The sequence below is a fragment of the Rhinolophus sinicus genome, linkage group LG06, assembly GCF_036562045.2.
Source record: "Rhinolophus sinicus isolate RSC01 linkage group LG06, ASM3656204v1, whole genome shotgun sequence".
NCBI lineage: Eukaryota > Metazoa > Chordata > Mammalia > Chiroptera > Rhinolophidae > Rhinolophus > Rhinolophus sinicus.
The window spans coordinates 138315026-138330484 of NC_133756.1; the positions used below are offsets into that span (position 1 = coordinate 138315026).

The following is a 15459-nucleotide window of genomic DNA, read 5'->3' on the forward strand; positions in this document are numbered from 1 at the left end:
TTGAAGGCATATGTAAGTGAGTGAATATAATGATTGATCATTTGGACACATAAAGGAGGAAGTGAGGGTGTGAAGGGAGGAAAGGACTGTGGAAAGACAGTGGGGTCAGTGGATTGAAAATCTGGATCAAGGGTCAATGGATTAATGTCTAATCATGTTGTTTTGTACACCTGACACTAAACATTAAAAAATAAATACATAAATAAAATCTGGTTCAAGGGAGTGTTGGAATTGGAGTTTAAAGGAGTAAACTAGAAGGATGGAGGTGATAATTGGAGATTATGGAGGGTTTGCTGTCACTGATCAAAGGTATGCCATGGGAGTACATGAGTGAAGTAGGAGAAAACAACTTTGATGAAAGAGATCAAAGAACTGAGAAGTCAAGGTCCTAGAAAGATTATCTGTGTATATTGTAATTTCAAAGAATTATTTTGGGAGTCATGTTGGTAAGAGTTACATTAAGCTGAGTTTAAAAATCTTCAGAGAAGTTGAGGAAGTGTCCCAGGGAGTGTTAGATGGCTTCCATAAGAAGAGATAGTAGGAAGTATGGATTGATAATATGAGATTCAAATCTGTGAATCTATGAGGAGGGAGAGAAAATGGTCTTGAAGCATCAATGAGGAACAAGAATCTACCATTTATCTTCAGTACCTATTGGTGTGAGAGACAAATAGCCATCACCTGAGAATGCTGCATGGAAAGTGGGGTTTGAGGGACTTCCCAGGTTTCAGTTATAGCAATAAGGTGAGGGGACATAAAAGACATTATTGTTGATGACTTTGAGTAAAAGAGGGTATAGTGAAAGTATCTCAAAGAGAAGGGAAGGACTAGAAGATGATCACAAAGGCAATCCCCATTTTGCTAAAACTGGAGGATCAAAATCTGAGAGTTCAGCGGTTATCTGAAAATCTGGTCTTCTTGAAGTAACTGCTGGAATAGAATTAAGGAGCACAATGACTGAGTCCTAATGGACTCGTGTGAGAGAAGACGGGACAGAGAGGTGTTTGTGTAGACTGTGGGTAAGGGGATATCCTGCCAAGATGGAGAGTTCTGGGCTTCCTCTAGGTTCCTGCTGATAGATAACTTGCAAAGCGAAGCCCTCGTAGCACCCAAAACAATTTTTCAACCCTGCATGTAGCAGCCTGCTGGGAAATGATACCGCTCTCTTCAACAAGTGCAAGATATTCTGTTGTGTTGGAATACCATACAACTGATTCATTCCTATATGATGGAGTATACTGTTATACAAGCTTTCTTATTTTAACCCCTAATTTAATTATAGAGTCTAACCTCTTTAGATCACTGTTGCCCACTGTATCAACTCTGTAATCTAGTTTTATATGGACTCAATTACATTAAGTTAAAACCAGGCATACATATAATATAATGGCAGAACTGGCAGATTGATAATATTGTAACTTATTTCTCCATCTTTAGAAAAAAATCAAAGTGATTTATGAATGCTTTCTATTAAAAAAAAATCAAGGCAGATGAGTAGAAAATTCTGGCATCTCTAGTTGCCAGAATTTCTTTCTGGTTAGAAAACTTATAATAGCTAAATTACAGCCTCAGCAGCAACAATGCACAGAGTTTATTCACCAAGTATTCTCAGCACTGAGCCATGACCTCGAGAGTGGCGGGGTGAGGGAAGAATGAGATGCCTATGAGAGGTCTGTACACTCTGAAGAGGAATCTTGATTTGCTCCTTGGCTCAAAAGCTGGGGCAGAAGAAAAAGGAAACGTATTCATGACCTGAAGGGGATTTTGCAATCAAGTTCTCAGGAGCAAATAACAATGACAAGTGGCTTTCACATCTGTTTAAAGGGCTATAAGCACCTTAACCTTTTTGCCGCAATGGTAGGATATATCCGAATGAATATTTCCATCCGCTAACTGTGGATGGAACTTCCAGAAAGGAAGTTTAGGAAGGCAGATATACATTTTTCTATATTTTTGTGTTTTTCAAGAATGAATAATAATAGGAAAATTTTTTATTACAGTTTATTGAGGTGACAATGGTTAGTAAAGTTACATAGGTTTCAAGTGTACAATTCTGCAATGCATAAATAAAATGTCATTTATATACAAAGCAGCTCAAATTGTTATTACTAAATGCATAAATAGTCAAAATATCAACTATTTGGGTTTTTGTGGATTTCTGACACATCTTGGGAAAAAAATACTTGAAATCAATTAACGCAGCAAAAGTATTCTATTAAATACTTTATAGAAAACAATGAAACAATGAAAACATGCTATTTTTAACTAAGTTGACAGTTCCTAGAACTCTTAGCTACAGAAAAAGGAAGACATTTTTGTGCTGAATTGAGAAAATCTTTAAAAAGGACACCTAGGGTTGTTTTAAGTTCTCTCCTTTGAATGAGTCCCTTAAATCAGTAACTTGCCTTAGGAGTCAGATTGACCTGGGGTACAGAGTCAATTTCATTTGGGGCAAGTTCATTATTTATGAACTTTGGTATCATTGCCAGTAAAATAGCAATATTTTTTTTTTTCTTATACGTGGAGTTGTTGTGAGGTTAAGGAGTAAATGTGTAAAACATTTAGCAGGACAGCTGGTTCATAGGTGTGTGATTCATTATAGCTATTCATGGAAAGAGATGTCGAATTTTGGAAGCTCTCTTTAAGAAAAGAATATAAACATATGAATACAAAATGAGGCATGAAAGTAACTAAACTGGGGGGAAAATCGCAAATTTTAAAAAGCTCCAAGTATATAAATTCAAAAGTCCAAAAAAGTCACTGCTTTTAATTAACTGCCTGACTCATCTCTGTAATGCTTTTTGTCCTACATTTTTGTCTGCATTTTTTATTACCTCTGCATACGATGTTTAAAAACTATTTCATAGAAAGTATAGAAAAGTAATTTAGTCTTTTCCTCTAGCACAGTTAAGTGAAAAACATTTTTTTATCGTTGATAGTTTTGAAAAGTTTATTTCAGCTTTTTAATGTATTGGTCATGTCATGTGCATTTTAATATTGCGCAACTTGGGGAACTCGCTCTAGTGTGTTTCATATATGAGTTGAAATTTGTGAAATAATTTTCCATAGAGTAGTTTACGGCTCCATATATTTCAGATATTATTTCTCTTCCATTATCGTGTGTATCTTATCATACAGCCCCTAGCCTGGCACCTGAAAGAGTTAATATGAACTGGAAGGAATTACCTCAAAATTCATTGCTACATTAGGATAGTTAGTAATAATTGAGCAGTACCTGGAAGTGCCTGTAAACCATGTAAATATATCCTACTAAACCCAAACTAAATGTATCCCTGATTCAACATTCCTTTAGTCAACTGTCAAAGACATTCAGCCACTCTACCACCCAATATTTGGGGAAGCCAGAAATTCTGGCTGTGTCTACAGGGAGATTTTAGACACATCAAAACTATAAATATAAACAATGTAATTATTCTTTGAGTAATTAAGTGTTTGCTTAAAGTGTGAACCAAGAAGCATTGTGTTTGCTTCTACATGTCTTTCTTCACAAATTCAGATACAGTGGTCTAATAAAAGAAAATAATAATCCTTTCAAACAATTGTGTTATAATATGTATCAAAATTTTATTAGAGTTTTACTGCAAAGACCAGTGCAAAGATTTCTGTCTTAATAGAGACATTTATAATAAAAAAGAACAATTAGTAATCATTTTTAGACTCCAACCAAACAAACAAAAAAGGATGTCAGGTCAGCTTTCGATAGTCGATTGATGGACCCCTGGGTGGATGAGCACCTAACCTCCCAAAAGTTCTAAATCTCTAGGTCTATTAGACTTTTGCTTAAACGTTTTGTTTGTGCTGCTTATTCTTACCAAAAGGATATTGCAAATGATATAGCTCAAAAAGTTGTATCCCAGACCATGTTTTTGCATAAACTTCCCTATGCCACAGAAAAAAGGTAAGCATTTGGATCTGGATTTGAATTTCAGCCAAGTGATTTCCTCAGGTAACTTAACCCCAAGAGCTTCAATTTGCTTATCTACTGAATGAGATTAATAATCTTTATTTCACCTGGATTGCTGTAGAAATGATATTAGTTAAGTTAAAAATATCTAGCACAAAGTCTGGAACATCATAAGTGCTCAATGAATGCTTGTTCTGTTCTTCCTCTTTGAGAATATGGTGCAACTCATTTTCTTTTTTTTTTTTTTTTTTTTCTGTATTCTCTGTAAGAATAGACAAGCATTGTGCTTTCAGAAAATGTTTTGAATTGACTTTTTATGCTAGAGGAAGCTTTACAGTCTTAAACACAAAAGAAGAAAAAGGACAATATAAGTCATTTGCTAGGTGTGGGCAGAGATAGAAATTATTATGTGGAAACTGATTATAACTGAATTTTTATACAAGTGAAACTATTGAAATGTAAATAATTGACAATAGCTCTATTTTTCCTGCAGAAAAACATATAATATCTTAATCAGTGGAAATGATCTTTGTCTACAAAAGTGCTGCTATTATAATAATTAGCAGAATGTTGAAAAATTGGTTATCATAATTTAGTTTACTCTTAACATGAATTACGTGTTTAGACTACTCACAAATTGTATCTCATGTAATTCCTACAACACCTGTTTTTGAAATTGTGAAAACAGTTTTACTATTCTTGTTCAGTTCTGAATACGGAGGCTTATCCCTTAGTCATTCGTCTGAGGTCACACAATTGGAAAAGAGTACAGGCAGCTGTCAAACCCAGAGCATAGCTATTCTAAGCCACGCTGTTTCTCCACACCACACTGCCTTTCCTAGATGTTCTTTTGAGGATCCTTGTAACTTAGTCAAAAAGATAAATTGTATTGCATTTATTATAAAAGTGAAGTTAGTAATTTATTTTACAGGGTTGACATTTACCTGTGGTGTCAAGTACAGTTCTAAGTATCCAGTTACAGAGGGATGGTTATAAGGTGAAAAGGCAGATACTTAACAACATTTAGGGCTCTGGCACTGACCAATCAGAATGGATGCAGACCTTAGTCCTAGAGCACTTTCCTGGAGGCCATAAGCGGTTCCAAGGCTTAACTGGACAGGTACCCTATCCTGATGAAGGTTTCCTGGGGACGACAGGCCAGCCTAAGACTTGGAGGGTGAGACCTTTAAAGAACTCGGTCATGAGTTGTTTGTTTTTCCTGTCATAAATGAACAGCCAGTATGGTCACACCTCTGAGTATCAACAGCATATCAGTCCTAAATACACTATTCAAGGAAAATACCTTGTATGGAATTACCAAAATTTTAATAGTACCTGTTTATTAGTTGGTGGAGGTTTGTAGGTGACTTATTTTCTTCGTTGCAGTTTTAATTAATTCATTCAGCATATATATGTTAAAAGCCTAGTATATGGCAGGCATTCCTGGGCACCTGTAGTTCAGAAACGAACAATGTAAGGTACTGTTCCAGTTATTTTTGCTGGTGTTACATTTGTAGTCAGTAAATGTTCAGCAGAATTAAGGAAAGAAAGTATATCAACAAGTTGAATAGTAAGATGAGGAAAGGGCCCGAGAATAATTAATTCTGGGCTTAAAAAAGATTACGTTATATTTTATAAAAAAAATACATGCAAAAGCTGACAGGTTTTTATTTGTATGGACTCCTCCAGTTTTTTTAGCAATTCAGTTGGAAATATGCATTTAAATTTGAATAAATGCTACTGAAATGCCTGATGTACCAATGCCAATAGAATATTAAGTAACAAGAAGAGTCAGCTTTAGAGTTTTTACATAAAAGTTAAGATTCTACTCTGGTAAAGACTGTGATGAGAGTTCTCATTGTATTTTAATATAACATGATGCTGATTGAGTGTAGCTTCTTATTTCTAAATGAATTTTCTTAGGGAGGAAAAATGTCAAGTCTGATTTTAGGAACTGGTGAAGATTTTCAATGCTTAGGATTCAAACGTTGGCCCTCCCATGTTCTTAGAACCTAGTTATTTATTGTTTTCTTTCTTATTTAATGTTTTTAGAAAGTGGAGAGGAGGGAAACTGGAAGTTAAGTTATAGAGAGATCCCCTGTCCTTAGACAAAGAGGAAATTTAACAAATCATGAAGGTCTTGATTACATAACCCGTTCTAGATGTGGCTGTGTCAAGTCCAGTACATCCCAAGTATTCAAAAATCTGCCACCTCACTCATATGTATAGCTTACTCGATGCTCTTACATAGAACACCATTAGTTTTCTTTCTGTAAGGTGTTAACCAAAAAAAAAAAAAAAATCAGTAACTTTCCCCAGGCATGGAAATTTAAAATGTTCCACATTCATAGCTTCTCTGCTAATTGTAGGTTGTAGAACCTGCTTAGTGACATTTCTGTTTCTACCTTGTATATAGTGATGTTGCAATACTGTGTGGAGAACGCACAGTATCCTTGAGGATATTGCTGAAAAGTAATCTGGGAAATGGAAGCGAGTGTTCAGTAGTACCTGGGTGTTACCCAAATTGGCAGCCTCAGAGTTGTTGGTCCGGTACATTGTGGTTTCAGCTGGGTCTTGTTCAGAGAAAGCTTTCAATCTATTTCTTCTGATAAATACAGTACGTGGAATTCCTTTTTATTCTCCATATTCAAATATATTTAAGTTCATTTTTATTTGGAATTGACCTTTTTCCCCTCCCTACCATTGATCCCCCACACACAAAGTATAGTGAACAAATGTCCAAATCTTTTAAATTAATAAGCACTTTCCCAAGTAAAATTGAACTTGATTATCAACATATAAAACAGATAAAGAATGGGCTTCTCGGGTGAGAGGCCGTCTTTCTTCCTACGTCTCCAGGGAAATTCCATGGAGGATAATTCAGAAAGCTCTGAAATAATGGAAGGAGCACTTGACCAGGCGTTAAGTCACAGTCACTGGATTCTATTCAGTCATTCAGTTCACTTTAACAAACATTTATGGAGTATTTTCAGTGTGCCATGCACTAAAAATGCTAAGAAAAAAGGGCACTCGAAATTTACCGGCAAGTGTAAGAAAAAGCAGACGCAGGAACAAGTGTACTAAAGTGTTGTAGATGGTGTAGATGCTTGGGCAGATTTGTGGACAGGGTCAGTCATATATGTCAACCCCTCTGGGCTTTGTTTTCAGTAGAAATTAAATTAAACACCTTGAAACAAACTACATATGGAACCTAACCTCTTTTGCCTGCATGACCGTATAATTCTGTTACTCTCTGCTATTGACTTTAGATCCCAAAGGAAAGCCACTGGGAAAAGGACATGAAGAATGGAAGCACAAGGATTGGATGTGTCATGTGCATCTGTGAAAAATTTTTAAAATTGAGAAAAGTTTGTCCTTAGAGAAGCAGGAGTAAAAATAAAATAAAATAAAATAATAATACAGTATGGTTGCTAAAAACAGAATTATGCAGTATCATCTTCAGCTTTTCCAGAATACTCCTGGAGATAGATGCCAGGACTCATATGAAACCTGGCTTTCCCCTGATAACAAGATGCCCTTCTCCACTGGAGGCCTCTTATCCTCCAACTCCATCCCAGCTCAGGTTCATGAGACTAAGGGGAAGAGGTGATAAAATTTCCACATAGAATGGTAAAAAGAACATAGGAGGTGCATACTTCTTATGCAATGTATACTTTGTAGAAAGTGTTCCATAATCCACTCACCACAGACAATTGGTATTAACAATTAACACTTGGGTATATATTCTTTTGAGCATTGTATATCTAAAACTATGATTTATCTAATTTATCTATACATATTTTATGTTATATATCTACATATCGTATATATGAATATATATATGGAAAGTAGTCTCTACTAGGAATTGCAATTGAGGACACAGAATTGGGTAGAAACCCAACTATCTTCAGAATGGGAAAGAAAGAGGCAGATTTTATAAAGACAGAAAAAGGGGGGCTTTCAAAAGGATTTCTTAAGGTACTTTGAAAGAGCTGTGTTGGTGCCAGCAGGCAGACTTATACCGTGCTATACATGATTAACTGCTTATGTCTGCTGCTAGGTGAAAATTTTATTTTTTTAAATAGAGATTTCAGAGATGCAGCGCTACTTCCAGGAACTGTATCAGGATGAAGCCATTTGTTTTAGCCCAGCTCAGAAGTTCTGTCTCACAAGGAAGACGTGTATTAGTTCAGCTTCCTGGAGTCCTCCTGGTTTCATTTTAGGCTGCTCTCTTGACAGTATCAACTCTATTTTGCTGTTTTTCTTTCACAATGAACAGATAGTTGGATAGATTAATGGTATCGTGGATTTTTAAGAATGCACCGGTAAGCTCTTAGTTATGTCCACAAAGTCTTGAATGCTGTAAGGTAAAGCCCACTTACCCAAAAGAGAACAATCTCTCTCTTAACTGTTTACACAGAAAATCCAGATAATAGTTCAGGCATTTTTCACTTAGTCTCTGTTAATACATGCTGAGTCCACCTAGAATATGCATCCAAGAATGTCTTCTCTGATCTCTCTCTCTCTCTCTCTCATTCTCTCTCTCTCTCTCTCTCTCTCTCTCTCTCTCTATATATATATATATATATATATATATATATATATATATTTTTTTTTTTTTTTTTTTTCCCTTCCACCATGATAGCCTTGCTTTTTTCTTCTCTCTCCCACAACCCGTCCCTCTCTGACTCCTGGAGAAGAAGCATCTGACCTTTGTTGCCATTCCTGGAGAGAACTTTATTTAGGTAGTTTAGATAATTTTGAATAAGCATGAACAAGTAAGTCAAAAGGAACAATAAATATTTAACTCATTAATATTAACCTTCTCTTACAGCATCACTTTGTTGGGGTATGCTAACAAAAATCTCTGCTTATTTAATCCAATGAAACAAACAATTACTCCCCTCTAGGAGTACACGCTGATAGCAGTATACAGAGACAGGGAAAAAAGGGTGAGGGAAAATAGAATTCCAATTGTATGAATTTAATTAATTTTAATAATTTCATGATGTGGTGAAAATTCATCACCCCAAAGAAGAAAAGCAATAATGCAAGAATGTGATACGGTTGGGTAAAGAATTATAATAATATTCCTACTTATAGCCACCGTTTTCCTGGAGTTTTGGAAAAGGAGAAGAAGTACACTGACCTATACTTGGGACCTTATTGAATGGGAAGAAGAGGAGGTAAGCTGTTAGGAAACCAGCAGATAAGGAAACTGGGATGACGAATGATGCAGAAAATTATTACTGCCCAAATTATTATGTGCAAGTTGGAGGCAGCTAAACATCGTTAGATTTTTCCCTTGATGTTTTTCTAATAACAAGATTTCAATGATGAGGCAGTGTAATTTTATGAAGATAAGAGAGATCAATGATGATGCAATGTAACTTGTTCAGAGCATTTCTATGTCTCCTTTAATTACATTAGTAAAAAATTGTGCTAATTAGAATATAGTTTAGGGTTTCTTTGGAAAGTAATTTGCATCTTACTTTTAAAAAGTTGCTTGTTTGCCAAGACTTGACATAAAAGTAGGCCAAAATCCAGGAATGTTGTATCAATTATTAGAAGAATTTTTTTTGTATTTTTTCTACTTCAATATTTAGGTAACTTTAGTTTCTCTCATAGGAAACACTCCGTCCACAGTTTGAAGCAAAGTATTACCAGATGGAGAGAGTGAATCCCATCAGTGGAAAACCTGAACCACATCAGCCTTCCTCAGACAAAGTCAGCCGTCTTCTTGTTTCTATCTCAGGAATATTCTTCATGGTAATGTATTACCATTAATATCAGGATGTTGTGGGATTCCAGGTTTAGAAGGAAGTTTTAGGATACCCACTCATTCTGTGACCCCCAAGGATGCAAGAAACCACCTCTTGTTCAATACCTTGGCAACATATACTCCTAATCAAACTTAAAATCACAGCAGGTCATGGAGTAATTCCAAAGGGAGTGTGTGCATATCCTTAAGTAAAACACTCGTGGAGAGAAACAGAGATCATCTAACATATGGTGGAAATAATTATATGAGTTGCCCTGATAGATTCGATATCCTGTTTTAAAACCAAGCATTCTAGTTGAAAGTGGAAATTTGAACAGAATTCTCATTTTAGTGTGATAAAATAACTCACACTATTTATTTTTGACTCTGATGTAAATTACTTCCCTAAAGGAAAAAAATCAAATTTATGTAGCCTTTCTTGGGAAAGTAAATTCCTTTAGCTCTTGGGGGCAGTGTGTTGGATCTATGGTTTTGCTTTTGTTTCCTTAGTGATGCAAAATATGGATGTCTCCTCTGCTTTTTCGTGTTATAGATTTCTTTGGTGATCACTGCAGTGTTTGCAGTTGTAGTATATCGCCTGGTTGTCATGGAACAGTTTGCATCGTTCAAGTGGAGTTTCATCAAACAACACTGGCAGTTTGCAACATCTGCTGCTGCTGTCTGTATCAATTTTGTAATCATTATGGTACTGAATCTTGTAAGTGTTTACAGTTTTTCAACAGGTACAAAAGGGGAGAGGCCTATGTTTCCTTTATATTGAATTGTAGTTACAGGAAGCCAAAATAAGACTGAGCCACATTTCTAGCAAACATAATTCTGTGTAGCAGAAAATATTTTATCTATGTGGTTTAGATGATGGATTTCTTTAAATTTAAATAAATGATAGTTATATTGTCTTCCTTTCCCTTTGAGTTTATCATCTTAATTAATGATAACTTCTATTCATAAGTGTCTAATGTGTGTTAGAAATGGTACTCTATTCCTTTCATTCAAATAAGGAATTGTTTGGACTAAAAACCATTCCAATAAACTCAGAGAAGTTGTTAGAAAAATAAAGGAAAATGTGTTTGAAAGTGAAGGTTTGTTATCTCCAAGGCCTCCTGTGAAATAGAATAGCCCAATAGCTATTCTATTTTTCTTTCTCTGGGACTAAGCATTTCCTTCACTTTTTTTTTCCTTTCTTTTTTCCCTTCTTCCCTTCCTCTCACCCTCCCTCTTTCCCCCCTTTCTCTTTTCTCCTTTCTTTCTTTCCTCCTCCTCCTCTCTCTCTCTCTCTCTCTCTCTCTCTCTCTCTCTCTCTCTCTCTCTCTCTCTCTCTCCCCCCCCTCCTTTCCTCCCTCCCAACCTCCTTCCCTCCCATCCCTTCTTCCTTCTTTTTTCCTTCTGCTGTCATTGCTTCTGTTTGCAAGTCTGCTCTATTCTATTAAGAAGATAACTTATCCTTGCATGATCATTACCTGTCTTTCTCTCACAGTCCAGTGTGCTATGACATTGCTATGCTTTTGTTATCTTCTTTGGTTCTAACTATGTGACTATGTAGTTCAGGTTTCTGTAGTTTATTTAAGTTAGATCATCCAGATTTTAATGTGCTAATGTTTCAGAGAGATCATGGGACTGGTGACTGGTTCAACATCACGTACTCTGTTTGACTTGTGAACCAAATGTCTGTCGCTGAGAGAGCATTGTTAGGCTAAGGCATCTCTTCAGCAAGGTCTATGGATGGGGTTCTGTTTTCTCTGGAAACAGTAGACACTGATTGGCACATTTAGGACAATATCCTTAATTCTTCCAACAACATCACAAGGCCAATAGTCTCTCCATGATGTAAATGAGGAAACAGATTTGGAAAGTTCAAGTGACCTGCCCTAAATCATGCCTATCATATGTGCTAGTGCTAGTATATTTACATCATGGAATAATTCATCTAGATAGATGAGCAATACACAAATAACAACATTGATATTATGTAAAGGTTATAAGCATTTGGTTCCAAATGTGGATTGACCCTGATGTTACATGTTCAGCCTGGAGAGGTCTGGGACCATTTGCTGTTTAACTTTAATCAGAGAAGACCTTAAAAGCAAAGTGAATAGTCACTGTAATAACTGAGTAAGTTTTAATGCAAAAATAATAGTTAATATATTTTACTAGGGTTTACTCTTTTTAGGTTCATTTTAATTTGTAGAAGGAGAATATTGTTTACAATATTTCTAAACAAGCCATGCAATATTTTGATTTATTTCTTTGGCTCATAAATTAAAGTGAACAATAAACACCGGAAAGAAATGCAATATTAGGACTGAAAGACTAATGTGATAATAGAGATAAGGCAGCATAAGTTGCATGTGGAGCAAAGTCACCACTTTGAAGGAGGAGCCATTCATAACATAGACAGTGTAGATTTTTATATTGTGATAATAGTCTCATGGGTGATAGTGAAAGATCTTGTTTCTAGCAAAATTAATATATTATGACAATTTTCCAGTAGACAGAGGTTGTTGTGGTCAGCCCTATTATCTGAAGAAAATGGCTGCTAAGTACTTGATGTGTTTATTTCTAGGTAACCCCAACAGTCAACCAGCTATTTCTTATCCTTGGTTGGTTGACATAAAATGACTGGTCATAGTGCTATTATCCAGGGTCTTGTCTTGTTGTCTAGTGGAGAAATAGGACTCAAGGTACAATGAAGACTGCGTCACTCTTGAAGCACAAGAAGTCATGAGTAAGATGAGAAAGAAGCTATCAATTGCACCTGAAATGGGGTCTTAGGATTGTGGTAGTGGATCAGGAGATTCAAAGGGAAAAAGAGAGGGTACATACTCTGAAGAGCCATAAAAGAGCAGAGAGGAGATTGTCATTTGAAGAAATTCAACCCATAGGTATACAAAAGGGCAGAAGTCTATGTTCTTTTTGCTAAAGAAATGGTGAGAAGTGTCTGTAAAACATACACTTATGGAAGACTGAAGAAAATGAGATTAGAAAAGTAGACCAGTGCCTAGCTGTGGAGGTCTGGAGAAGCATGTAATGAATTTATGTCATCTTTTCTTTTACCCTGTGGACAGTGGGGAGCCAACATTGTGGCTACTTGATAGGTGATTTGCCACCAATCACTTTATCAGATACATTTATAGATGTAAAAGACATTAAAATATTAGAATATATTACTGTGTAATTACTATGCTGGTAAAATTTTAAACTCCTAAGGAAAAAAAAAACTCTCTGGGGAAAAAAATGAAACGGTCAAATTCCTAAATATAAAAGAAGATATCCTGAGTACATTGTCAACCATGAAAGAAATTGAAAAATAAGCATTACAAACTAGTAACTATCTCATCTAAGACACTGTATCAAAAAGACATTCTTTATCATTTTAAATAAAAGATAATTTCCCATTGTGTAAATGAATTCAGAATTTAGATATAATACTTCTTGAGTAAACATAACCCTGATTTAAAAAATATACCTGACAAATATAGTATCAAAAATCAAACTTAAGAGCACTTATAGCTACATAGATAAAAATTGCAAGTGTACATCAAAATGTCCTCAGGAGTTACCCTTGAAAATTATAGGCGATTTTTATTTTCTTTACATATTGTCTAATATTAAACATATATTTCATATTTTATAAGTTTTCTATAATATATTCCATTTAAAACTAGGAATGACAAAAATTTTATATTATTTTCTAATATTCTATTTTAAAGAAATCAGCAGTAATGGTAGTCCAAGATTAGTGTGGAAAGTTTTTTATTATATTATTATTTAGAGTAGCAAAAATGGGAAAGAGACCCCATAAACAACAAAAATTAAAAGATTATTAATTCAAATTATATATAGTGAAGTATCATATAACCAACTAAACTGCTATTTTAATGTAATTTATGACATGGCAAGCAGTTACATAAAAATAATATATGATTTCCCTTAATTCCCATTGGAACACACCTGCATTTTCAAACTTTAAGGAATGACAATAAAATGTTAACAGTGGTTCTGTCTCAGTAGTGGAATAATATTTGATTCAATGTAACTTTTCCTGTTTATTCAAATATTTATCCCTACATGTAGGTTTTGATTTATAATCAAGAAAAAAAAATACTTTTAAAGCATTCTATCATGATGTAAATTTGGAACAAATTAGAAATAGAATGTAGTTTATATGAGTCATCCATAAAACCACAGCCACGTAGGCAGCAACCTTGGGCCATTTTTTAAATTTTATCTTTCATCAAGTAAAGGAAAAGTTTGTCAATGATCAGCAATATTCCAACACACACACACACACACACACACACACACTTCCTCTGTTCTCATTTCTGCTCTCCCCCTCTCCCCTGACCTCCTAAAACCACCCAGGCTTTCATCAGTTTACATTGTCAATTCCTCCACATGATGTCCTGATAAAAAGCAAGGGACACTGGATACAGGCAAAGCAGACGTTTGCCCCTTGACCTGTGTGATCCTGGCTACCCCACATAACATTTTTTAACTTTAATTTATTTATTTTTCAATTAAGGGTGATAAATAATAGGGGAATCTAAAGGTTAAATGAGATCTGTTCTAGTGTATACAAGGTGTTCAGTAAATTTTAGTTTTCTTCCTATTTTCTTCTCTTCAATATTTTAAAACATTTCTCTTTATGAGTCTGTCTGTACTCCTATTGCCTTTCTTGAAAACTACCAACATTTTCTTTATTTCCCCCATTGTTCTCATTTTTCAATAAATTTTATTTATTTCCCTTCAGTCCGCAGTATAGAAATGCTAATGATCTTTTCTTTGGTCTTTTTAAATTTCTTCAGACCACATCTGCATTTATTTATAATTTTTCACTCTTTTTCTTTCAATATTATCTATTGTTCATCCATAAATTTTTAAACACTCAGCATTGTCTGTGGACGGAAAGAGATGCACATGTAAGTTGTTGTATTATGTCTTCCTATCAAACACATCTAAGATATAAGAAAATTTGAAATGTTTAATCAGATTATGGAGAAATCAAACCCACTATGCTAATTTTCAGTAATCTTAGTTGTTCCTTTTAATGTCTTAGTTTTATTTTCTCTTTTTTAAAGTCTATTTTGCCTTTGTTAGCTTTGAATTATAAAATCAATAAATTATTATTGACAGCATAAAAACATTAAAAATGTTAAGAAAAGTCACTTGTCTCAATCCCAAAATGCCACTCACCTCTCTTCCTACAATAAACTAATTGTACCCATTGGAGGTAATCAATGTTAATGGTTTCATGTTTATTTGTTCCCCACCCACCCGTCAATTACTATTGCCTTCAAAAGAGTACTCTGGGTTCTTGTGTTTATGTGGCAATTTGTTCCAAAGACCTACTGATCTTCAAAAACATCATAAGTGAATTAATGAACTGGCCAAATACTTTTGAAGATGGAAAATATTTTCCAGACAAGGAAAATGAAGAAGTCAAATGTGGTTAATTAATTTTTGGTTGGGAAGGCAAGCATGACAGCTCAGGGAACAGAACCTCTAGAGCCAGTGTTCCATCCTTAGTTCCTACCCAGTTCTTTCCAGTTAAACTGAAGAACAAAAGGGCCTTGTGATCAGATCAGCATTTGAAAAAAATAGGAGCTTTTATCCTCAATATTTTCCTTATAAGCTGAAGCTGAATAATACTGTATGTCAACTATAATTTAATATATATATAGTCACAGGATATGGATTATAGCATAGGAAATAGAGTCAATGGAATTGTAATGGATATATATGATATCAGAGGGGC

The 15459-nt window shown here is 34.9% G+C and overlaps 1 protein-coding gene across 5 annotated transcripts in view; it reads left to right on the forward strand.

Moving 5' to 3' along the window:
* ANO3 (anoctamin 3) overlaps window positions 1-15459 on the forward strand; it is a 331459-nt gene that overhangs the window by 288341 nt on the left and 27659 nt on the right. For all 5 annotated transcript variants that reach the window (XM_074336148.1, XM_074336149.1, XM_019749178.2 and 2 more), the window contains 3 exons: window positions 9029-9111; window positions 9554-9694; window positions 10240-10404. In XM_074336148.1, the coding sequence (XP_074192249.1) occupies window positions 9029-9111; window positions 9554-9694; window positions 10240-10404 (389 nt within the window). The remainder of the gene's footprint in view (window positions 1-9028; window positions 9112-9553; window positions 9695-10239; window positions 10405-15459) is intronic.